At 43.6% G+C, this 26,781-nt stretch overlaps 2 protein-coding genes across 3 annotated transcripts; one reads left to right on the plus strand and one right to left on the minus strand.

The window, feature by feature from the left end:
• The first annotated feature begins 11,674 nt into the window (after window positions 1–11,674).
• LOC124696758 (zinc finger CCCH domain-containing protein 44-like) lies at window positions 11,675–15,588 on the plus strand. 2 transcript variants are annotated; one of them, XM_047229438.1, is made up of 3 exons: window positions 11,675–11,763; window positions 12,340–12,394; window positions 14,497–15,588. In XM_047229438.1, exons 1-3 carry the CDS (start codon window positions 11,694–11,696, stop codon window positions 15,266–15,268), a joined length of 897 nt encoding a protein of 298 aa, XP_047085394.1. In that variant the 5' UTR covers window positions 11,675–11,693; the 3' UTR covers window positions 15,269–15,588. The 2 variants fall into 2 exon arrangements, with proteins under 2 accessions (XP_047085394.1, XP_047085401.1); XM_047229445.1 differs by having other exon boundaries at window positions 11,676–11,763; window positions 12,343–12,394.
• A 1,039-nt stretch (window positions 15,589–16,627) lies between these two features.
• On the minus strand, window positions 16,628–20,086 carry LOC124660638 (non-structural maintenance of chromosomes element 4 homolog A-like). The gene is made up of 7 exons (XM_047198473.1): window positions 20,026–20,086; window positions 19,815–19,895; window positions 18,982–19,222; window positions 18,788–18,881; window positions 17,569–17,785; window positions 17,392–17,483; window positions 16,628–17,080 (listed from the first exon to the last, which is right to left on the minus strand). Exons 2-7 carry the CDS (start codon window positions 19,879–19,881, stop codon window positions 16,628–16,630), a joined length of 1,164 nt encoding a protein of 387 aa, XP_047054429.1. The 5' UTR covers window positions 19,882–19,895; window positions 20,026–20,086.
• Between the last annotated feature and the right edge of the window lie 6,695 nt (window positions 20,087–26,781).

Consider the following 26,781-nt stretch of genomic DNA (forward strand, 5'->3'; position numbering starts at 1 on the left):
ATGGTCGAGCACCTGAAAAGAATGGCTTATTTCTGTTAGATCTCGATAGTAGTGATACACATATACATAACATTGATGCTAAGCGAATTAAATTGAATGATAATTCTACTTATATGTGGCACTGTCGTCTTGGTCATATTGGAGTGAAACGCATGAAGAAACTCCATACCGATGGATTACTTGAATCACTTGACTTTGAGTTACTTGATAGATGCGAAGCATGTCTGATGGAAAAAATGACTAAGACTCCATTTTCTGGTATTATGGAGCGAGCTACTAACTTATTGGAAATCATACATACCGATGTGTGCGGAATAAATAGTGTAGCATCGCGCGGTGGTTATCGTTATGTTCTAACCTTCACAGATGATCTGAGTAGATATGGGTATATATATTTCATGAAACATAAATCCTAAACTTTCGAGAAGTTTAAGGAATTCCAAAATGAAGTAGAAAATCAACGTAACAAGAAGATTAAATTTCTACGATCTGATCGCGGAGGTGAATATCTGAGTTATGAGTTTGGCATGCATTTAAAGAAATGCGGAATACTTTCACAATTGACACCGCCGGGAACACCACAATGAAATGGTGTGTCTGAACGTCGTAATCGAACTCTCTTAGATATGATTCGTTCTATGATGTCTCTTACTCGATTTGCCGTTATCATTTTGGAGTTATGCATTAGAGACAGACCGCAGATCACTTTAAATAGAGCACCATCAAAATCCGCCGAAACGACACCGTATGAATTATGGTTTAATAAGAAACCTAAGTCATGTCGTTCCTTAAAGTTTGGGGTTGCGAAGCCTATGTAAGGAAGTTACAACCGGACAAGCTAGAACCCAAAGCGGAGAAATGCGTCTTCATAGGATACCCTAAGGAAACTATAGGGTACACTTTCTATCACAGATCCGAAGGCAAAATCTTTGTTGCTAAGAACGGAACCTTTCTTGAGAAAGAATTTCTCACTAAAGAAGTGACTGGAAGAAAAGTACAACTCAATGAAATTGATGAATCTTTACTCGTTGATCAGAGTAGCGCAGTACCGGAAGTTGTTCATGTACCACCTACACCGGTAACAGAGGAAGCTAATGATAATGATCATGAAACTTCGAACGAGGAAGCTACTGAACCTCGCAGATCGACAAGGGAACGTACCACTCCTGATTGGTATGATCCTTGTCTAAATGTCATGATTGTGGACAACAATGATGAAGACCCTGCGACGTATGAAGAAGCGATGATGAGACCAGATTCCAACAAATGGCAAGAAGCCATGAAATCCGAAATGGGATCCATGTATGATAACAAAGTGTGGACTTTGGTAGACTTACCCGATAGCACGTAAGGCTGTCGAGAATAAATGGATCTTCAAGAGAAAAACAGATGCCGATGGTAATATTATTGTCTATAAAGCTCGACTTGTCGCAAAGGGTTTCCGACAAATTCAAGGAGTTGACTACGATGAGACTTTCTCACCTGTAGCGAAGCTAAAATCTGTGGGGATTTTGTTAGCAATAGCTGCATTTTTCGATTATGAGATTTGGCAGATGGATGTCAAAACGGCGTTCCTTAATGGAGACATTGAGGAAGAGTTGTATATGGTACAACCCAAAGGGTTTGTCGATCCTAAAAATGCTGACAAAGTATGCAAACCTCGCCGTTCAATTCATGGACTGAAGCAAGCATCGAGAAGTTGGAACCGACGCTTTGATAAGGTGATCAAAGACTTCGGGTTTATACGATGTCATGGAGAGGCTCGTATTTACAAGAAAGTGAGTGGGAGCTCGTAGCATTCCCGATATTATATGTGGATGACATATTATTGATTGGGAATGATATAGAACTATTAAGCAGAGTGTAAAAGGTTATTTGAATAATAGTTTTTCAATGAAAGACCTTGGTGAAGCATCGTATATATTAGGCATCAAGATTTATAGAGATAGATCAAGACGCCTAATAGGGCTATCACAGAGTACATACTCGGACAAGATTCTAAAGAAGTTTAGAATGGACGAAAGTAAGAAAGGGTTCTTACCTATGTTACTGGGCAAGGTCTTGAGTAAGACTCAAGGACCGGCTACTGGCAGAAGAAAGAGAAAGGATGAGTCGGATCCCCTATGCCTCGTGCAGATAGGCTCTATTATGTATGACATGCTATGTACTAGACCGGATATAGCACATGCTGTTAGTTTGACTAGCATATATCAAAGTGATCCAGGGATGGAACACTGGACAGCGGTCAAGAATATCCTAAAGTACTTAAAAAGAACTAAGGATATGTTTCTTTGTTATGGAGGTGACCAAGAGCTCGTTGTAACCGAGCTACACCGATGCAAGTTGGAACACCGATCCCGATGACTCTACGTCACGAGTCCGGGTACGTGTTTATATTGAATGGTGCTGCAGAGAAGTCGGACAAGCTCGAAGCAAGTGCACGGTGGCGAAGTCTTCAACGTAATCAGAGTACATAGCGGCTTCGGAGGCTTCATCGAAGCGGTATGGATGAAGAGGTTCATTGTAGAGCTCGGTGTGGTTCCTAGTGCATTGGACCCACTAGTCATCTACTCGTGACAACATGGGTGCCATCGCCAATGCACAAGAACCAAGGTCACACAAGAGGCTGAAGCATATCAAGCTGCGTTATCACTTGATTCGCGAGTACATCGAAGATGGAGAAGTAAAGATTTGCACAAGTACACACCGATCCGAATGTAGCAGATCCGTTGACTAAAGCTCTCCCTAGGGCAAAGCATGACCAACACCGTAATGCCATGGGTGTTAGGTACCTTACAATGTAATCTAGATTATTGACTCTAGTGCAAGTGGGAGACTCATTGGAGATATGCCCAAGAGGCAATAATAAAAGTGGTTATTATATATCTTTATGTTTATGATAAATGTTTATATACCATGCTATAATTGTATTAACCGAAACATTGATACATGTGTGATATGTAAACAACAAAGAGTCCCTAGTATGCCTCTTAACTAGCTTGTTGATTAATGGATGATTAGTTTCATAATCATGAACATTGGATGTTATTAATAACAAGGTTATATCATTGTATGAATGATGTAATGGACACACCCAATTAACCGTAGCATAAGATCACGTCATTAAGTTATTTGCTATAAGCTTTTGATACATAGTTACCTAGTCCTTATGACCATGAGATCATGTAAATCACTTATACCGGAAAGGTACTTTGATTACATCAAACGCCACCGCGTAAATGGGTGGTTATAAAGGTGGGATTAAGTATCCGGAAAGTATGAGTTGAGGCATATGGATCAACAAAGTGGGATTTGTCCATCCCGATGACTGGATAGATATACTCTGGGCCCTCTCGGTGGAATGTCGTCTAATGTCTTGCAAGCATATGAATAAGTTCATAAGAGACCACATACCACGGTACGAGTAAAGAGTACTTGTCGGAGACGAGGTTGAACAAGGTATAGAGTGATACCGATGATCAAACCTCTGACAAGTAAAATATCGCGTGACAAAGAAAATTGGTATCGTATGTGAATGGTTCATTCGATCACTAAGTCATCGTTGAATATGTGGGAGCCATTATGGATCTCCGGATCCCGCTATTGGTTATTGGTCTGGAGAGAGTTCTCACCCATGTCCACATAGTTCGCGAACCGTAGGGTGACACACTTAAGGTTTGATGTTGTAATAGTAGAACTTGAATATGGAATGGAGTTCGAAGTATTGTTCGAAGTCTCGGATGAGATCCCGGACATCACGAGGAGTTCCGGAATGGTCCGGAGAATAAGATTCATATATAGGAAGTCATTTTATAAGTTTGAAAATGATCCTAGGTGATTTTATGGAAGGTTCTAGAAGGTTCTAGAAAAGTCCGGAAGAAAACACTAAGGAAGGAGGAGTCCCGGAGGGACTCCACCTCCCATGGCCGGCCAACCCTAGAGGGGGGAGTCCAAGGTGGACTCCACCAAGGGGGCCGGCCACCCCCCTCATGGAAGGGTGGGAATCCCACTTGGGTGGGAGTCCCACCTTGGGTAGGTTTCCCTACACATGGAAGGTTTTCGGTTGGGGTCTTATTCGAAGACTTGTAGTCCAACACTTGGGGGTTCCACCTATATAATGAGGAGCAAGGGGAGGGGGCCGGACACACCAAAGCCATTGTGGCCGCACCCCTCATAGTGGCCGGCCACCTCCCTATCTCCCAAACCCTAGCCGCCCTCTCTCCTCCACCTCTCCCGCAACGCTTAGCGAAGCTCCGCCGGAGATCTCCATCGCCACCGCCACCACGCCGTCGTGCTATCGGATTCAAGGAGGAGCTACTACTTCCGCTGCCCGCCCGGAACGGGGAGAAGGACGTCGTCTTCATCAACACCGAACGTGTGACCGAGTACGGAGGTGCTGCCCGATTGTGGCACCGTCAAGATCTTCTACGCGCTTTTGCAAGTGGCAATTGATCATCTACCACAAGCAACAAGAGCCTCATCTTGTAGGCTTTGTAAATCTTCAAGGGTGAGTCTCGCTCGTCCCCTCGTTGCTCCCATCTTCTACATTGCATCTTGGCTTGGATTGCGTTCTCGCGGTAGGAATTTTTTTGTTTTCTATGCAACGAATCCCGCACCAACATGGGCCGAGGGGTGCTGCCTTGCCCTAATGGGCCAGGCGCACCAAGTCCCAAGGGCCCGGACGGCCACCCCTTAGGGTTTCCCCAAACCCTAGGGGGATCAACTTGGGGTGAAGTTTTCCCCTTCCCCCTTTGGGCCGCCGGCCAAAGGCTTGGAGGAGGGGCCAAGGCATCCCCGGCCGCACCCCCTATATAAGAGGGGAGGGGGCAGGGGCAGCCTCCCTTCACCCCTACACCTCTGGCCGCCCATCTCCCTCCACCGATAATCTGCTCCGGCTTAGGCGAAGCCCTGCAGCTTTTCTCCTCCACCACCACCACCACGCCGTCGTGCTGTTGGGATTCCGAGGGGATCTACCACACCTCTGCTGCCCCGCTGGAACGGGGAGAGGACGGGCTTCATCGACACCGTACGCACGATCGAGTACGGAAGTGCTGCCGGATTGCAGCACGGACGATCGACTACATCAACAACGAGATCTAATCTCGTAGGCTTTGGAATCTTCGAGGGTTAGTCTCATGATCTTCTCGTTGCTTCGATCTTGGTAGATTAGATCTTGCTTCTTCCTAGATTGGATCTTGGTTTTTGTTCATGTTCACGGTAGAATTTTTTTGTTTTCCATGCAACGAACCCATCACCATTCTCCGACTTCGAGCACCGGACTTGGAGCACCCGAAACCACTCGCCAGGATCTGAGGCGCAGGAAGCCTTCCGCCTCCAAGTTGCAAAGCTCGTCCTCAGAAGTGGTGTAGGACCACCACTGACCTTTAACTTCGCCCTCGCGGGATCGGGCCTTAGATTTTTTGACCACCACCTCCTCCACCATTTTCTCCATGTGTTCCTTTCCGGCAAGTTCTGCCGGATCGGTGGAGGTTCCCTCGATGGTTTGGCCGGATCCCTATGACAGATCTAGCCGGAACGGGATGAGGGGGGAAGCGGAAGACAGAGGCGTCACCGCTATAGGTTCCGACTGCGCGGGAGGCGGAGAAGAAGACATCTACGGAAAAAAATTAACTCAAAAATGTTAGTCGGGGCCACAAACCACCTATGATCATCCCTAAAAACTCCGATGAAGAGCTCGAGACCGGAGTGCTTACCAGCAATGGTCGCTACGGTGGTCGGGGTTGCTACGACGAGGTTCTGGCGCGGTGGCTCGCTGAGGTTAAGAACAACTGAAGAACATGGTGCGGTGGAGCAACTCCAGCGAGACTCCAGCAGGACACTCCGGCACGGTGGAAGCGGAAGCTCGCGGGCGGCGCTTGGTTGAGAGGTAAAAATGGGAGAATGGGGTGATTAGGGTGAGTGGTGGAGATATTTATAGTTGTGGGATGAGATTCGTGCTTCGCATCCTGTGGTCGGAATGCAAGCGTCACGCCGTTGGATGAATGACACATGTCTCTCCCTTAGCGGTAAAATCGGCCAAAGATCGAGTTACCGTTGGAATTACCCGAGAATGGCGCCAAACTAGGCGGAACCATTTTGAGCCTTTGGAGTATCCGGGGAAAATTCCAAGGGTTTAGTAGCGTCTCTGCAGGGGAGTAATCTGGAAACTCATTGTAACAATGTGGTCGATGGATGAAGTCCCGCGAGATGAAGGATTTTCCGGCATACAAGCTGGAAAGAAGTTTCATGAAGACGGAGTTCTTAAAGTTTCCCTAGGTTTCCGGGAAGCTTGCCAAAGATGTTGATGGCTTGAGCAAGGCAGAAAAATATGGAGAATCTCGAAGAACTTTGGGGCTACTGTTATGGGTATACTTCATGGGTGTACCATCGACAGTGGCTAGATCAGGCAAGCCCGGGTGGCCCATAGATGGTGATGGTGGCATACGGCCCATCGGGCGGCCTAGTTGTTGTTGATCAAGATGGAGGAAGTCCAGCCTAGGAACAAGGAGTCAAATCTCGCCGACCTTCCCTTGGAGCCGGATCCGGCCAGGCCCATCAGGGGTAGCCAGATCCAGTACGGCATATTAGGAATAGGCGGATCCTTGACGTGCACGGCAATGTAATGTTCCGTAGTTAGGCAAGATTGTATTTCGGCTAGGACTCTCCGTAGAAACCCTAGATCCTGACGCCTTTATAAGCCGGATCCTGGGAGCCGTAGAGGCACAATCACAACTCACTGTAACAACGTGAAAGCGCTCAGATAATTCCAGACAAGCAGCGCTAGACCCTGTCATCATGCAGGTGTTCTAAAGCTGGGTAAATAGTGTACCACTGTCCCGAGGACTCTCCGCCCGATGGCCCCCCACTTCTTCTCCCCTCCGTGAGGATCCCTCCTCCGGAGTACCGTCGAATAGGCAACGACACTCGCAAACTTTTTGTGTGGTTCTTATGCACTCTTGTTCCTTCTAAGCATACTATCGGAGGACTCCGAGGCACACCCTCGCGAGTTACATCAGCTACCTCGTATGTAAAATGGCAAGCGACTAGTCCTAATCAGGCTAAATCACTATGTCACTTTGATCGGAGGATAGTCTCCGAGATGATATGTGGCTGAACACAACGATGTACGGAACCTCCACGAGAGTTTGGGGTGCGCACTAAAAGACTTCATTCCAAAGCATGTGCATATTGCAGATTACGCCTCATGGGCAAAGGTCTACAATATCTTGCTACTATGTACCTTGTGATCCATAATCCACTTCAATTCCCAAGAATTAATGAAGATGTCCAAGATCCTTGACTTCAAAAGACCTTGCCAGCATTTCCTTCAAGCCCTTTGTCTCCTCCTCATCATTCCCTGTAATTATAATATCATCCACATAAACCACAAGTAATGTAACCTTGTTGTGATTATTCTGAAAAAATAGTGGGTGATCCACATTGCTTTGTTGATAGCCAAAAGAACAAATCTCTCTTCGAATCTTCCAAACCAGGCTCTAGGGGACTGTTTTAGTCCATAGAGTGATTTTTGTAATCTGCATACTTTACCCTCATTTTCCCTGCTATTAAATCCCGGTGGGATTTCCATATATACTTCCTCCCGAAGTTCTCCATGTAAGAAAGCATTCTTAACATCCATTTGATAGAGTTTCCTTTAGTTATTAGCAGCAATTGAGATTAAAACTCTAATAGTGTTCATCTTTGCTACATGAGCAAATGTCTCATCATAATCTACCCTATATGTCTGACTATAGCCCTTTGCTACTAGTCTGCCCTTATATCTTTCTACCTTCCTGTCACGATTTTGTTTTATGGTAAACACCCATTTACAACCTACAACCTTCTTATTAGCAGGGAGAGTAGTCATTACCCAAGTATTGTTCTTGTCTAAAACAACCATTTCTTCTAACATTGCTTCTCTCCATCGTGAATGTGATTTCGCTTCTTGCCAATTGCGTGGAATAGGTTCTGCAGTATCTAGTGCTGCAATAAAAGCATGATAAGAAGCTCCAATTGATTTGTATGACATAGAGTATGAAACACTATATGGCGAAAATTTCGAAGGCAACTTTCCGCATGTGGTACGTGGCTGTTTTCTTTGGGCAATAGGTACATCTAGGTCATCATACTTGGGAAGGATATTACTATCTCCGGTAGATGACAATGGGACTTGTGATGAGGTTGACTGATTTGTGTCCGAATGTTCTTGTTCTTCAGAAACATGATCAGACGAAGTGACTCCCTCCCTCTAAACTTGTTCTCCCACTCTTGGCTGCCTTCTTGAGCACACTTGGAGTTCTCTTCTCTCATTCGTTATAAATCGTCGTTCTTCTTGCCTTGGTTCAGGTTCAGGTTCATCCTCTAGCCTATTGTCCGTCTCCCCTGGAGTGGCCCCAACTATCCTCTTCTTTACCTCTCCAGATCTCATTTCATTCATCTACACTCTCATTAGCAAACATATCGGGGAACACAACAGTTAAGTCTACTAATCCCCCATAGTATGGTTCATGTTCTCTAAACACAACATCCATACTTACAAACATTCTTCTTTTGGATGGATACCAACACTTATACCCCTTTTGTTTACCAGAATATCCCACAAAAATGCATTTTAATGCTCTTGGGTCCAGTTTACTAACGGAGGGTCTATAATCCTTTACGAAGCAAGAGCACCCAAACACCTTTGGTGGAACCACATAAGTATTCTTATCTGTGAGACACTTGATTGGTGTCTTATAGTCAAGAACTCTCGTCGACATCATGTTCATTAAATATGTTGCAGTCATTACTGCCTCACACCATAATTTTTTTGGGACGTTCATTGCAAACATTAAGCACCTGACAATCCGCAGAAGATGCCTATTTTTCCTCGCAGCTAAGCCATTCTGTTCAGAAGTGCTTGGACATGTAGTCTGGTGCATAATTCCATGGCTTGACAGGTATCCATCAAATTCCTTATTTACAAACTCAGTACCATTGTTAGAACGCAGTACTTTTACACAAGCACTATACTGATTTGTGATCAAGTTATGGAAATTTTTAAAGCATTCAAACACCTCATTTTTTACTACGTAAGACATAAACCCAAGTGGATCTGGTACAACAGTCAATAAAAGTGACAAAATAGGAATATCCATTTAAAGACACTACTCCACTAGGACCCCATACGTCGGAGTGGATAGTTTGAAGTGGTACATCACTTCTATTATCAAAAGATGAATAAGAGCTTCTAGTCTGCTTCCCATACTTGCACGCATCACAAACTAGCTTCTCCTTACTAACCTTAGAATATATATCAGGATACATTTGACTCATTGTGACAAAAGATAGGTGTCATAGTCGACAGTGTTGGAATAGCAATTCTTCTAATGGTGAAAGTGGCAAAGCAGCAGCCACAATATGATATGCATCATTGTCCAAGTAATAAAGGCCATCACGCAAGACCCCCGTCCCAACCTTTCTTCCAGTCCCAAGTTCCTGAAACATGCACCAGTAAGGAAAAAATATGGCCACGTAGTTCAGATCCTTAGTGATGCAGCTTACTGACAATAGGTTCAATGGGAACGAGGAGACATGCAATATACATGGCAATTAATTGTTCCAGACCTAACAACCATTTGTGTTGATCCATCTGCCAATTTTACATTTTTCTTTATTTTGAACAGCTATTTAATGAGTAAACTCTCTACGTGAGCCAGCCATATGCCGTGATGCACCGGAATCTATAAGCCAAGGCGTATGGGCATGCATATTATCAAATTTGGTAGTTTGGAGGTTATTACCCGAGAAGTTGGCCGATGCAGTTGATGAAGATGTTCCTGGGGTTGCTTTTCGCCTAGATTCAATCCCTTAAATTGGCGCCATTTCTCCAACTCATGAGCAAACATCCCAACCTTGAACACCTGAGACACCTCCTCACTTGGAGCAGATGTATTGACCCTCCCTACTGACCACATACCTCTACCACAGTTGGAACCACGACCCTCAAACAAACGCCCACGACCCCTACCACGCCAGTCCACGCCTTGTCCTCTTCCTGCTCCGGTCAGTAGTGAACATGTCATCTTCATGTGCCCTGGTTCGCCACATTAAAAACATGTTCTGTCATCCAAATTTAACCCCAGTCTACGGAAGTTGCCACTTCATGCTGCAAGAAGAGCTAAGCGTCTTTGTGATACGCCATATGCTGCTGGTTCAGTGTCCTCCAATTTTAAGCGAGTCTCCTCACTTAATATTGTAGAGACCGCTTGCTCTAGACTTGGTAGTGTGCCATTTCCATAGAGAGCCGCCCTTCTGTTCTCAAACTTTGAGTTCAAGCCATTTAAAAAATCCCTGATCTGTCCCTTCTCAGTTCACTTGTTGAATTTCGACACATTTACCACATTCTAAATCAACTAGATCATAGTAATCAAGGTCATGCCAAAGCCACTTCAGTTCAGACACATATTCTACAACCGTTTTCTCCCCTTGGCTTAATTCATGTAATTCTTTCCGAATTTTGCACGCTAACATCTCATTTCCCACTCAGGAATATGTACCTTTTAGAAGTTGCCAAATTTCTGAAGTGTCCTTGATCCTTTCAACATGCTTTACAATATGAGGTGAAAGTGAGCTTAGAGGCCAAGCTCTAACCAGGGCATTAGTCGCCCTCCACCCGTGGCCCTCCTTTGAGTCTTCTTCCAAGGGTTTCTTCACGGTTTCAAGAGCATATTCTTCCAGCTTTCTTGACACCAAAATGGTCTCGGCGTGATCTACCCAACTTGCATAACTTTCCGGTCCCTCCAGTTTCATATTTGGTGCTTGCAAAGGATAAATCTCTTCTTTGATTTCTACTTAGGCCCTTGAGTTACCAGCTTGCCTGCTTATTGCATCAAGCAATGGCATGTACCTCCCGTTCATTGCCTGCAACACCACTGCAAACTCAGTGATTAACTGCCCAGGGGCACCTCTGCTATCCCCCATCCTGCTGCTAGGTGGTACTACTCATGCCAATCTAGTTGAAGCTTAATCCAAGCTTCGCTCTCGCACAACCACCCTGCAACACACCCTTCTCCACCAATCTGCTCCTTTCTCTGTCAGCCAACCCCCCATGCTCACCTGGAAGCTGCCCCTCTGTTGTTCTCCTCAACAGATGCTTGCCTGCTTTCTACACCTGCTAGATCCGTGGATCTACAACCTCACCAGCAACACTCCTTTTCTAAGATGGCTCCTCGCTCCAATCAAGTGTGCAGATCTCGATTTGACTTGTTGCAGCCACAATCAAGAACCAACAGCTCCTCAACACCCATCACCGTCAACCACCTCATTAGAACTTTCCACCCTTAGATACCCTCGTATGGAAAAAAGTACATCTAAAACTTGTTGTTCCAAAATCAAAATATGATTTCATCAAAATTATTGACAAGGAAACTAGGAGGGTTCGTTGGTGAGAAAGGGAGAGGACAAAAACGGCTTGTGCTCCAATCTGCAGGCAGATCCTGCTCAGAGTCCTACTACTACTACGACACCGTTAACACGGCACGTGCACAAACCTTGCCCGTGTACAGCACCCCATCTTCTCCGGCCCGTGCGCACGCCTCTTCCTCCTCTCTCTCCATACCGACGCCTGCCCCGCGCCAGAGAGAAACCCTAGCCTAAAGGTTTCAAGCGCCGCCGCCGCCGTCGACCCCCTTCGCCAGACGCCCTACCTCGCCATGGACGTGGGCCGCAAGAGGGCCGTGCCGGAGGGCACCAACGGTGGCGCCGCCACCAAGCGCGCGAAAGGTGAGCATCCTCCTTGCATCTCCTCGTTTGTGCTTCGGTTTCCCCATCTCTTTTTCGCTCTGGTGGGGTTCCCTAGGGTTTTTTAGGATGTCCCTTGACCGGATCTGGAGAGCACTTGTTCGCTCCGTGGCCGGTGAGAGCATGTTTTTTTTGCGTTGGTGTACGGGGGAGGAGGCCTGCAGATTGGGGATTTCTAGGTCTAAATTTTCCCCGCAGTTTGTAGTTTGGGCTTGTTATGGCCTTGCGTGCCGCTGAGGATTCTGCATCGATTTTTGTCGTTTTTTACTTCCAAAGATCTCGAGATGTGATTTGCTTGGTTTTTTGCCAGATTCGTCGCAGAGGCTAGTGTTTAATTAGCAGTACAAACCTCGTTGGCGTCCAGTGCCCAAAGCAGTAATTCATGGGTACAATCTAAACCGTTGGGCATAGCTTGGGCACTGGACATTAATTTCCTGTTATTCCATCTCTGTTGCTTATTAAATCAGCATGTGTTACTACCTGTTACTACTACAAGCTGCCAAGGTTTAGTAAAATCAACACGGTTATTAACTGGTGCACGTAATAAATTTGGTGTAGCAGAATCCGAGACGGGTGTAGGGAGCAAATCGAAGCCGTGCACCAAATTTTTCAGGTTCTAATCCAACTTAAAATCAACTCCAACCTGGTAACATCTATCTATTACTGTTACTATGCAATTTGCTGTTATTTATTTATACATACATTGTAAAATTTTGCTGTGCTGCTAAAAACTGTTGCTGATGCTAACAAATGGGTCGAGCAAGATTCTACTACAGGTTCCTCGTCTAATCCGAGCTTTAAGAATATCCAATCCAATGGAGTAAAATTGGCACAGCCGTTGTGTATATCACCGTGAAATTTGGAAGAATGAAACAAGAGTTATAAGGATATGTAACTTACTTTCAGATGAATAATCAGTCACTAGCACCATGGCACAGGTGTTCACATGCAGAATCCAAGATAAGAAGATTGAAGTAACATGTTTAATGGGGAGCAATTGAATGCTCATTGTGAAATTTTGACATATAGATCATTGACAAGTATCTCTCATGGATCTGATGGCATGCAGTAAATGTTTTGACTGCCTAGTACCACTGCCATATGCTGAGATTGAAATTCTGCTCTTAAGTTATACATATTACATTTTCCAATTAATAATGGTGTTTAACCATGACATAGGTTAAGCTATCTTTAGGTTTTGTTATAAGTGACAAACTGTGCTTATTATATAGAGTTAACGTTGCAGTACTTGACTGCTTATCATGTTCATCCAAGTAGAGTAGCTCAAATACTATTTGTACATAAAACTAAAACATATCTTGTAGAGAAAATTATACTTCATAATTTTTAAAAAAATCTTAGTTGGTTCCATAGGAAGTTAAAGAAACTAATTTATGTTTATTAATCACTCTAAGAAGTTCATTTCGTTGTATGCCTTTTGTTATTTGCCATTATATCCTTGACTTGTTCTCTATTGTGGTAACACACTAATACTAGTTTATGCTCCTGCTCAATACACTAAAAATTCTATGCTCAAGTTCAATAAATTATAGGTGCCACCTTAATGTTCCATGTATTTGCACCTTACTATCATTTTTACCCAATTTTTAGATTTTCAAATTTTTAGGTTTTAGGTTTGGCAAAAAAATTAATTAATTTAAAAATTAAAAATAATACAAATTAAAAAGTTAATGTTTATTTATTTATTCAAGATTATTATTACATCATTACTTCATGTCTACCATCTCTCATGAATGTGATGGCATGCAGTAAATGTTTTGACTACCTAGTGCCACTGCCATATGCTGAGATTGGAATTCTGCTTGCCAGAATCTTCTTAATTTATACATATTATATTTTCCAATTGATAATGGTGTTTAACCATGACATAGGTTAAGCTATCTATGGGTTTTGTTCTAAGTGACAAACTGTGCTTATTATATAGAGTTAGCGCAGTACTTGACTGCCTATATTTTTCATCCAAGTAGAGTAGCTCAAATACAAATATTTGAAGATAAAACTAACACATATCTTGTAGAGAAAACTATACTTTATAATTTCTTTAAAAAATCTTAGTTGGTTCCATAGTAGGAAGTTAAAGAAACTAATTTATGTTTATTAATCACTCTAAGAAGTTCATTTCGTTGTATGCCTTTTGTTATTTGCCATTATATCCTTGACTTGTTCTCTATTGTGGTAACACACTAATACTAGTTTATGCTCCTGCTCAATACACTAAAAATTCTATGCTCAAGTTCAATAAATTATAGGCGCCACCTTAATGTTCCATGTATTTTGCACCATAAAAACGTACCGTTGATATATGATAAGCATCTAAGGTTGTCTCCACAGTAATGATACTATGTGTACATGTCAAAAGTAGTTTCTGGCTTTCTGCTGATACTAATGTGATGAATCTAAGTGCCATATCTACACTACTTAATTTTGTTTGGTGGCATTTATATCAAGCAGCACCTGCAAAAGAGTGGATGTGGTATATTGTACCCCATTCTTTTGCACGTGCTGCTTGATATAAATTCTATCAGTACTTTTTTCCGTTCAGCAGTCGTCTATGTACATGTTACTACTAATGTGTGTTATTCAACTTGATGGATGATGACCTTTTTTTTCATCAGTATATGAATCATTAGTCATGTTACAGTTCTTATATTGTTGTGTAAATTTGCTTGCTTATATGATACCCTCTCTATGCAGCACTGCTGGTTGTCCCTTTGGTTCGAATTGCCATTTTCTCCATAACTTCCCTGGAGGTCACCAGGCTGTTTCAAAGATGACCAACTTGGGTGGTCCAGCTGTTGCAGCTCCTGCAGGAAGAATGCCTATGGGACCTGGTGGTCCTGATGGGCCACCTACATCTGGCGTGAAGACTCGCATCTGTAACAAGTTCAACACTGCAGAAGGTTGTAAATGGGGGAACAAGTGTCACTTTGCTCATGGAGAGAGGGAGCTTGGAAAGCCCATGATATTGAACAACTCAATGGCACCTCCAATGGGACCAAGACCCAACGGGCACTTTCAGCCTCCACCGATGCCTGCCCCGGACATGGTTCCTCTCTCAACATTTGGTGCCTCAGCCACAACCAAGATCAGTGTTGATGCATCCCTTGCTGGCGCCATTATTGGCAAGGGTGGAGTCAACACGAAGCATATATCCCGAATGACTGGGGCCAAGCTAGCTATCCGGGATAACGAGGCTGACCCCAACCTTAAAAACATTGAACTTGAGGGAACGTTTGATCAGATCAAACATGCCAGTGGGATGGTGACGGAGCTAATTGTCCGCATTGGTGGCAACGCCCCTCCTCCAGCAAAGAACCCAGTGAGGGGATCTCATGCTGGGGGTGGTGGTGGAAACAACTTCAAGACCAAGCTGTGTGACAACTTCAACAAAGGCTCTTGCACGTTTGGAGACAGGTGCCACTTCGCCCATGGTGAGAGTGAACTGCGTAAATCCGCTGCGGCTTGAGATATGCTTTTCATGGCTTGTCATGGTTAGTAGTGACCAGCAAGTTTGAACTCCAGATCTGAGGCCGTTAACCCATGGTGACATTGAGTTGCACAAGCCTATTGTTGATTGGGAGATACTGTCATGGCTTGGTATGATCAGATTGCTGTAACTCTAAAATAGATATCTGAGTTCGACTTGCTTTCGAGATTTATAGGCTTTAGTGTACTGCTGTCTTTTCCCCTCTGCTCTGCATCCAAGTTTTGTACTGTTTCTAAGGCACTCTATTATTGCAAGATTAGTCATTCTATTTCAGAAATCTATTGAAAGTTAAGCCGAAATTTGGGTCTCCCATTTTATGTTCTTATTCAGGCTATCAGTCTTTATATTTGATTGATGGTGCAACGATGTCTACTTCAATTTCAAGTTCGTCTTTAAACGAGACAACTAGTCAGAATCATTGCTTCAAAACAAGAGCACTATTTTTCAAACATTTTGGGTTGGTCAGATAATTGTTACATCGTTCACAAGAGAATTTCAAAAGAAAGCTAGTGGGTTTATAAACCTAATTCGTGTGCCACACGCCCACACACACCATTCCCTTCTGTTGGACAATGCCTGAATCCAACTTTCAGAATACACGCTGTCACCGTTGCCAAGCATCCTGGATACACCACTAGCGAAACATGTTGGTCTGGAGACATTGATGGAATATAAGTACAGGAGGCTGCAAAGAACTGGCCCCTCCTATCACTGATAACGGCTCCCGTCGCAAGCTGAACGCTGAATCTACATTTCGTTTAACGAAATTCTCATTAGGTCGAAACAGCCTTTAAAAAGTGGTGACATTGCCAAGTGGAAACTTGGCGCAATTCGTTCACCGTCTTTGGCCTCTTCCATAATCACCATAGAAACCAACTAGTCGCAAGCCACAACTTCTGTAGACCTACCAAGGAAAACATCAGGTACAGCCAAATCTACTCCATCCACCGATCGTTGCAGCCCAGTAATCACCTCACTCCAACTGCACAAAGACATTTAAATGACAGATGCACTATGCCTTCTGCTCCCTGATTGCATACTGTACACAGCCATGATGCACCAAAGTGTCATGTTTCCCAAAATTGCTTTAGAAAATCAAAAGCAACGCATTAGCAAACCAACATAGAAAAGTCATGACACTGATCAACATTTTTCCAACTCAACTAACTTAGATAACTTTAATAGCATCCACCGTCATACATTCAGACTTGCCCATCAGCCCATCCTTACAAAAGACCCTCTCAAAAGCTAAAGCTAGGTCAGCCAGGTAACCCCTTTCCCTACTTACACCAAATATACCCAAAACGCATATGAAGGATGGCCAGTAGGCAGCAGCGATCAGCCCACTCGGTTAAACTCCTGAACGAGGTCCTGGGCGAGGGGGCGCCTGCGCTTGTAGGTGTGGAAAACTTCTTTCCTATCCTTGACCATCTCCTCCTTAATCACCATGACGTCCAGTCTGCCCGTAACACTCGACTTGTCTTGGGGACTCATATGCGTATCTTCCATGACCATGACTTCCAATGTTCCCGGGGATGCCATCTCATCCTGCTGTGCTTGCATGACCAAGCCCCGGTTCCTGCAGAGCTTCCTGATCGGCGTTGTGTGCGTTGGCATCTCAGGCTCGTTGCTTGCACCGGACATGCTGTTTGCAGGGGACACAGGAGACTGATTCCCCCGAGGTGTGCTGCGTGCAGGCGTCTCCTGATGGTTGTTTCCTCCAGACGTGCTGAGAGAAGACGGCCTGTGCTGCATCAGTTCTTCCCCCTCTGCGACTATCCCTTTCATAAGCTGTGGTAAATACATAACATATTGATCAGAATGGAAACAAACCATATACTAGCCTTGCACGTCCTACACATCCCTGGCCTTCACTCAAGTATAATATTTAGTATTTAGCTCCCAGTAAAAAACCAATATATAGTTAGATGGATTATTTCCTTGTCCAAAAAGAACTAAACCTATTTTAATTGTCACCATATTCTAAATCTAGCTTGCATATGTTAGAGTAACAGAACAGTCTAATGTTTATACCATGTGATAGTGGTGAAAACAGTCTGCTGTTTAGTTTCAAAATGACAATTTAATGATCGAGCTAGTACCTTCCAATCCTGGAAATCAAATCTGAAGACGAAGTGATTGTATACCACTTTTCCTTTGGCAATCGAACTAGCAGCAGGTGCATTCCTTGGACCTGTTCGGTCGATGAAATAACATCAGATACAGAGATATGTGATATGACAGCAACAGAAGAGCAATCAGGTAAATAAAGCCCTTACAGACAATATGATGCCCATCAGCATTCACAGTGATTTCCACTCTGCCATCTTTAACTAGGAATGACAAAGCAAATATATTCTCCACCGTTTGGGCAAAGGAGGTCCTATTTAAAATAAGGTTTTCAAGTCTTGCTCTTTTATACTTCCTCAGAACATCAAATAGAACAGCCATGTTCCTGTCTGTGTCACTTTTTGCTGTCTCTGATGGATCAACAAGCTGCATAGCAGGGTAGATTAGATCAGCATATTGTTAAAAGCTGGTATGTTACTTGTATTCAGATATAGCTGTAGCAGAACAAAGAAACTATTCATGCAACATGAAGCAAGCTGCTTGCCTAAACTGATCTTAACAGGGTGGTGAAAAATGCTAAAGAAAAGTGTGCAATTTCAACATAACGCTAGAAGTTGATATTGTACTTGTATTCAGAAATAGCTTTAGCAGACCAAAGAAACTATTCATACAACGTGAAGGAAACTGCTTACCTGAACTGGTTTTACTTGAGAGATGACAAATGTGAAAGTGTAATTTGAGTTTTTAAATATTTAAGTCCAGTAGGGGCCTTTGTGGATGTACCCCGTAATCACCAGAGATCGATTTTACTACAAATGGTGAGCCACACGAATGTGATAATCGCCAGGCACAGAACTACTGAAATTAACGCATTAAACAGACTTAGTGTTGAATATACTAGCATATGCTACTGTGATATAATAATCAAACATTGCCTCTTTATTACAAAATCCCAGCATTCATTGTTAAGGGTTTATATTAGTAGGAATTGCAATCACACTGCCTAGGCTACATACATATTATTTATGAAATAAATTATACCATGAAACGGCCACTTATCTTTAAAAAAATTACTAATAGTGCACTGTGCACCTTGCAATTTAACTAAAATTGCACATTGCAGGTGAAAAAGAAGAAGGTAATAAACAAGTTAAAAGGAAAAGAGCTGACAACTCTTAGTTTTTCCAATTCACTACACATCAATGTGGATATATAGTTAGTTACGATAGTAAACCCAATATGAAGTCATCATAGACGATCAGATTTTGCAGTAAATGACGATGCAGGCACCAGTAACAAGAATGAAGTGATTTAGTCACCATCCACTGAGTACCAACTACTACCCAGTATAAATTTGATGTATCAACCACCGATTAGCAAACAAAACACAGGGCTCTGTTTATTAGAGTATCCAGATAATAAAAGCACCTGCTCAGGGCGATCATTTCTACGGGGCCTTGGGGTCCTCTTTCTAGTGATATGTTTCCTCCGCGCCTTCACTTCTGCCTTCATGGGACCAACCCTGTCAGAAGAAGAACCATACACTGTGAGAACCAGCTGAATTTCGTAAACCAGACATCAAAGGAAAATGTACACAACACAGGATCATATGTACACATTACATGGTGGAGCATCCAGGCACAGCCATGAAAACGTGGGATGCAGCAAGCCCAACACGGCCCCATCTCAGCGAGGCACCCTCGCCATTGGCATCTGCCCGCGTCCCAAACTTCTTGAGCAGTCCAGCAACGAGATCAGAGGGTGTGATCCCTAGCGCTGACTGCGACCTTACTGATGCCCCCAGACTGGTCGCGATGTCCAGCAATGCCTCCGCGTCGGCTATCTGCTCCCTGGGCTTCTGAACTGCAGCAGGAAGACGGTTGGTTAGTTGTTTTTTGTTTTGTGTAAGCATCAGCTTGGAGACGTCATAGTTGCTGATGTCACACCAGAAATTGTGGAGCAAATAGTAGCTGAACTGGGCATATGGCAGAGAACAGACAAATTGTTCTGGGTTGTTTATCTACTTATTATTTCTGATGACAGGTAGTGTGTGCTTCCTAATAAGATGGTAGTAGCATTTATCAGGGGGTGGCACAAACTAGCAATGCAGCAACATATATATTTCGATTCTGTAACTAAGAGACCCTTGCTCTTAACCACACATTACGCCTTGCTCACAGTCCTCTGCATTGTCGATCTACTTATTTCAGACAGCAAGTAGTGTGTGTTTCCTAAGGTTTGAGTAACATGGCAACACGTTGTCAGGGGATGACACAAACTAGCAGTGCAGCACAGATTTGTAACTGAGAGACCCCACGCTACACACACACGGCTAAAACAGGGATAGACCTTGCGCCTAACCACACATTACGCCTCGTTCATGCAAGCAACCGAAAAATCGCGGAGCAAAATTTGAAAAGCGCGCCTCCGCAGGCGCGGGAGTGAGCATCCGTACCGAGCTTGTGCAGGGTCTCGACCTGCGTGAAGATGGCGCTGAACTTGGCCGAATCCGCGCGCGCCATTTCGTCCTTGTCATCTGCACGAACCCACGCATCAAACGCAAGCCATAAGTACTCAGCAACCGCAAAGCGAACCCCAAAACGGCACCAAAAACTCCCTAAAACCGCCGACGCACGCGCGCGAAGGAGGGGAGGTAACCGCCGTACCATTGATCTGGCTCTTGACGGCGAGGTAGCGCGACCGCAGCAGCCGCCGGTCCTCGAGCGCCTGGGGCGCCCCGTCCGCGGCCGCCGGCGTCGTCGTCACCGTCTCCTCCGGCTCCGGCTCCTCCTCCTCGCCGCCGGCACGGCCCCGCGCAGCCCGCTTCGCCATCGTACGCGGCGCGAGCAAACCCTAGCAAAACCGAGAGGGAAGTGGAGTCGGGCGAAATTTGGGAGCGGTGGTGTGCGAGGGAAGGAAGCGCAGAAAGCGGAGGCGTGGTTGTGTTTGGTATTTGAAGTCGAACGCCGGGAGAAAATTTCCGAAACGGAGGTGTACACGGGAAGGAAGGGACCGGGCCCACTTGTGTCGCTGCAGGTGGGCCTGGCTTCGAGGGGTGGACCCAGCCGGGCCCGTTTGTCAGCGGGCCGAAGGTTTTCCGGATTTTTGGGAGGGATATCCCGGTCCTGGCCTCGTGGGGGTGAAATCGCGAGCGGTGAAAAGGTTCAAAAGAGTAGTACTAGTGCATCGCGTGCGTGGGATGGAAATTTGAGCTGCGGCCGTGCGCCGGGCTCGCGCGGGTGCGCAGCGTGGACCGGCGTGTCAGAGAGAAGGTGGCTCGTGGACGTGGTGTATGGAGCGGATTGGGCACAGTTGTCGAGACGAGGTGGCAATGGCTCCTGGCTCGGGGTTTCTGCGATTTCCAACGTGTTTACCGCCGGCTCGCAGTAAATTTGCTGCCGGAGCCAAAACTCTCTTGAAAACTTTCCCGCCGTCGCGCGGCCGCTCCGGTTGCCTGCAGTCATTGATTGAGGCTACTGTACCACCTACTACGTACTCTATACATAGAACGTTATTAATACTAGGAATAGTGCAAATTCTATAGGAAAAAAATATTAGGTTATATATAATTCATTTAAATTTATTTGCTACAATCAAACACACTCTATTTTCTCATAGGATTCAAGTATGCATGACACCATTTTTTTTTTTGAAATCAAGTATGCATGACATCTCAATTCTATGATTTTCGTATCTCCATATTTTTCCTATCATACAAATCAAAGGAGCCCTAAGCCAGAGACAGATGAATAGGTTGAAAAATATATCAGCACTAGCTAAGTTATGACAGCGCACATCTCAAACAGTTCAAATCATTTTCCTCATATTAGGCTTCTCTTTGGTCCAACTTACACATAAATATCAAAAAGTAAATGTTAAACAAGATGTGAAGTACGACGAAATTAATAAAAACAAAGGAGTCCTACCGTCGTTTGGGCACCGCATCATCTTAGAGCTTATCTGCTTTGCTCGCACCGTTCTGAATCGCTTTTGGCACATGGACGAGGTGAGCCTGTTTCACTGACAAAGTGTGAAAATAATTTGAGATAGGGCGAACTCTAAAAGATGGTGCGAAGACCAAACTAGTACTCAGATATATATTAGTGTTGTATATATAATTCCATCATAATCACTTAGTGGTACAACTAAAACAGAAATATAACTAAATTACAGACTCAAAAATATAGAAATTATGGTTTTTTAGTGAAAGTCCTACGTAGTGGAAAAAAACTCTACCTCCTTTTGAAAATCTTCAATAGTTTTCTCGAACAATACGAAAATATATCTCGTTCAATGTAGCACGTCGTCAAGTCGTTGATAGCAATGTTTAATGTAGAGCTTCTTAAGGTGTTTTCATTTGGTTTCGATGGTTTTCGCTTTCCAACTACAGCGATTTTATCGAAAACATATAAACCTTTTACCTCCATGTGGATTTCAGGAATTAAGCACATTTATAAGGTAAATAAAGGATTAAATGAAGATTTGGAGGAACTCAAGCAACTTCCTACTTGGAAGAATCATCATTGGAGTTCGAGAAGGTCTTAACGACCAACAGTGTGGGCTAGGCCACCCATACGGCGAGACTGTACCGTGTGCCTCCGTATCCACCTCATCAAAGAAACAACTTTTGTAAAGACACGAGACACATCATAGATACACAGTCGCCGCAATCCACCTCACGAACAGAATAGAAGAGATCCGAGAAAAAGAACTCACCCCTCAATCTTCACTGCGATTCTCCTCTTCAACCTCCATCATTTCCCTATCATATATCTTGCATAGAGCGAGAGAGAGAGATTCACCTTGTAAACCCTATTTGCATCTGGACTTGAGACTGAGTTTGGTTTGATTCTTATTGTTACTGTGACTTGCTATGGTAATATCAAGATGAACCTTAATCCTATCATCACTATGTTTTTGTGTTATTCTTCTCTTATGTGCGAGTAAATCCCTCTATACGTGGGAGATGTAAGAGCTTGGTGAGATTCGATGTGCCTTACTTCCAATTCCTATACCTGTGAACATTGTTCTTATTATTGCTTATGATTTTAATTGTCTATGTTTTGCATAATGCTTGTTTTCTAATCAAGGGCCCATAAACCATGATCCAAAGACCTACATATATAGGTGAGAACTAGTTGTCCAGCGACTCCACGACCTCCTAGTGACAGTGGAGATATCAGAGAGAAACGAAGATAGTTCGAGGATAACGAGGAACCACAAACCTTAATGTGTTGGTATGGTCTTGGAACCTTAATAATTCGTGTTGATCATGAGTCTATGGTAACATGCAATAATACATTAGTGTATTTAATCATGGCATGGAGGAGACTGGTTACTTTAGAGGTTGCTCGCCTACTTGTATCACAGTAAGAGGGGTTATAATCACATACTTATTTCATTCATCATCACTTCACCAGGCACATTCACTATCACCATGAACAGAGTCTCTCCACTCCTAATATATTTTCTGCAAGAAACTCCAACTAATTTTTTTACTTCCATTTACATCATTTACTTTCTATTTATGCACAACACTCTTGTTAGAAAATAATTTCTCATTCACCGCTTTCATTTTTATTATTTACAGTCAATTCACTCAAGACTACTGACACCTTGGGTCCTATAAAAACGACCATAATAAGCACTTGCTTACGCTCTTTCATTCGGTTTTAGTAAATTTAGAATTGGATATTGCAAATATAAAGAGTTGGTTCTGAGCGACTAGCTAGATCTAGTCCATGTTTCCAGTAAAAATTGGTTGTGTGTAGTGTTCACAAAAACAAGCATAACTTTCTTATACAAAGTCTGTTTTTTATGCATAACCACTCAAACTATTCAAAAAAACATGTACGTTTGAAAATTCTCGCCGAAAATCACGGTAGGGCGGCTGCCGTAACTTCTCCTACTGGGGGTTTTCACCTTGCCTGACATTAGAACAGAAATGCAAACACGGTGTTTGATTTTATGTATCCTGAAAAGCATGGAAATGTTCTTTATATTACATTGTCCTAAAATATAAAGTAGTTCGAGTTGAGATTTTACATGTTTGCAATATACATCATTGGCTTCATCTAGGATTTTCTTTGAATTAATAAAGAACTTTGAAATATAATTTAAGATTTTTTTAAACGTAAAAGGTCTACATGTTGAAAGTGCATGGAGCCCCCATGTGTGGTTTTGGTAATTAATGACAATCCCTATGGACTAATATTTGCATTGAGTATATTTGTAGGAGTTGTTCATAGGCAATATTTGAACCATATGTTGGCTTCAAGATTGCAATTAATAAAGAACCAAATGAAGAAGATCAATTGTCAAGTATGCCTTGAAGATGAAGATGAAGATCAGGTGAGCCCTCAAGTTTTACTTCAAGGCATCAACGATGAAGAATGAAGAAATAAAGTGCAAGTTCAATACGAGCCATCTCGAAGAGATCATTTTCTTGAAGCTTGTCATCCATATGGATATCATGGATATGTGAAGATGCACCGAAGAAGAAGTTCTCCCATAGTGGAGTATGGGGAGCAATTCGCATGACTTCATCAAGCAAACACAATCAAGAAAGGCGTTCCATCTTGTTGCGGTAAAGACCGTCATCATCGAGCTCAAGTGGAATGCGCAAGATTAAGGTTTGCTCTTGATAGGGTTTCTTTATCACCGGTCTCATGGTGTAGTTGGAGACCGGTTTATAGTTTAGTTGCCTTACTATCAAGAGGGCCCTCGAGTGAGTAACTCGATCATATCCGTCGAAGAGCTCAAACCTTTGCATCCTTGCATCATCTTTCTTGGTTGTTATTTGGATCTTATCCATGTGATGTTTTAGAGCTTGTGCTTATTCTCATGACAAGCTGTAGCTCATCAAGAATGGTTTTTGCACGGGCAACTTGTTGCATTTTCAAGGTTGGAGGTTTTACCGGTATGTCTTTTTTAGATAAGTCAAACCTTTCATCATTTGTTTCTATCCTCCCTTATTAGACTATGATGGTTCCCTGTATGATATTGTAGAGCTTGTTCCTAGCTTCAAAACAAGCCCAAGATCATAAAAATTGAAGTTCGGATGCTAAAGTTATACCGTTTTAGTTTGATGTTTCTGCCAGTTTTCAGGGTGGCGGATATTCCGGCCCAAGTTGGGGGCGGATTATCCGGCCCCCGGAATATCCAGCCCAAACAAATAATCCGGCCAAATATCCAGCCCCCATCCAGGGGCATCTTTTTTTGGTCCTTAGCCGTTTTTCGGGGCCCGGATTTTTTGCAATAATCCGGCCCCGGATAATCCGGCCCGAGAAGACCTAAACGGTCATATTTTGTGGGGGGCCTATAAAAGGCCCCCTTCTTCCTCCTTGGGCTGGTTACTACTCACATTCTCTCTCCTCCATTGTTGTTCTTGAGTAGCTTGCTCTATCTCTCAATCCCTCCATGATTCTTGCCCCCATTTGAGGGAAAAGAGAGAGGAGATCTAGATCTACATTTCCACCAATCAATATCCTCTCTAAGTGAGGGGAACACACTAGATCTAGATCTTGGAGTTCTTTGTGTTCTCCTATTTGTTCTTCCTCTCTTATTCCCCCAATAGCTTTTTTAGCTTTGTTGAAATTAGAGAGAGAAGGATTTGAGCATCTTTGTGGTGTTCTTGCCATTGCATTTGGTGCATAGGTTTGAGCTTTCCACGAATATTCGTGGTGGTGAAAGAAAGAAGGTTGTTTCTCTTGGGTTCTTGGAACCCTAGATGGATTCTAGGCCTTGGTGGTGATTTGTTGGGAGTCTCCAATTAAGTTGTGGATGTGTGCCCCAACCTTTGTGTAAGGCCCGGTTTCCGCCTCGAAGGAAATCCCTTAGTGGAACCGTGACCTAGGCCTTTGTAGCGAGGGTTGCCGGAGAATAAGGTGAGGCGCCTTCGTGACGCTCGGTGTGTGGTGTGACTACCACATCTTGGGGTGAGGCCTTTGTGGTGTTGGTGTGCATCGAGCAACCACATCTCAATGTGAGGCCATTTGTGGCGTTCGGGAGCACTAAGCCACCGTACCTCTCCAACGGAGATTAGCACTCACGAGAGTGTGAACTTTGGGGTAAATCATCGTCTCCCACGTGTCTCAGATATTTCTATACCCGAGCTCTTTACTTATGCACTTTACTTTGTGATAGCCATCGTGCTTGAAGTTATATATCTTGCTATCACATAGTTGCTTGTATTGCTTAGCATAAGTTGTTGGTGCACATAGGTGAACCATAGTATATAGGCTTTGGGCTTGACAAAGTAACGCTAGTTTTATTCCGCATTTGTTAAGCCCATCTCGTAAAAGTTTTAAACCACCTATTCACCCCCTCTAGGCGACATCCGTGTCCTTTCAATTGGTATCAGAGCAAGGTTCTCTCATTGTTAGGCTTCACCGCCTTGAGAGTAAAGATGTCGGTTAGGGGATTAGCGCACAATGACTTGTTTATATTTGATGGCACGAATTATGATCTATGGAAAATTTATGTGCTTAATATTTTGCGGGGTATTTCCCCGGACATGGAGCGAATTCTGGACATGGGTTTTTTCTTCTCCTAAGGATCCCCAAAATTTACCTTATGAGGAGAAGAAAAACTCTTGCCTCGATGCTCTTGATTCTCATGTGTTTTCCATTGTTGTGAACAATGTAGTTACTTCATCAATCATGCCTTTTGGGAGCGCTCGTGAATTATGGACAAAGCTTCAAGATAAATATGATGTGTCCAATATTATTGAGGATGATTGTATTGCTTCCACTTCCGACCGTGATGATTTATCATCTTCATCCACTTCACCAATGTGTGGCAAGACACAACGTAATGATATGGTGAGTGGTGATGGAAATTGCAATGTTCGTATTGAGCTTACTATTGCTATCACCAATCCTTCATCTATATCTCATTTAAATGGTTCATCTTTAGACTTAAACACATCTAGCACTAGAAATGATTTACATGTTTGTGTTGATTGTTCTTGCATATCATGTGTAAATTGCTTGAATAAATCTCATGATGATATGATTGCTATGCCTTGTTGCCATGATAAAAAAATACTTATATTTCCTCAAGTTGTTGTTTGACAACAATGTAGAGGAAACCAAATATTCTATTGGTCAAGACCAAGCAACTCTTCATCGTTATCTCACGGTTCTCATATATGCCTTATGGCCAAGGGTTCCACGGTATCTCCTACCATGGAACCTAATATTTCTCGTGGTAATAAGGATGAGGATGAATATGAAGAAGAGGATTGGGTAGCCTCTCTACGCGTGACGTGGGCATTACCCTTCGGGTAACCGATGTTGCTCTACCCTATACGGTCTAGCTGGAGGCCCATGAAGGTACCCGATGGCAAGGTGGGCCACTAGGACGGTGCAACGGAAGATTCCTTGAAGTACAAGACACGGAAGGAGACGAACAAGGAAAGT

This window comes from Lolium rigidum, chromosome 1 (assembly GCF_022539505.1).
Source record: "Lolium rigidum isolate FL_2022 chromosome 1, APGP_CSIRO_Lrig_0.1, whole genome shotgun sequence".
NCBI lineage: Eukaryota > Viridiplantae > Streptophyta > Magnoliopsida > Poales > Poaceae > Lolium > Lolium rigidum.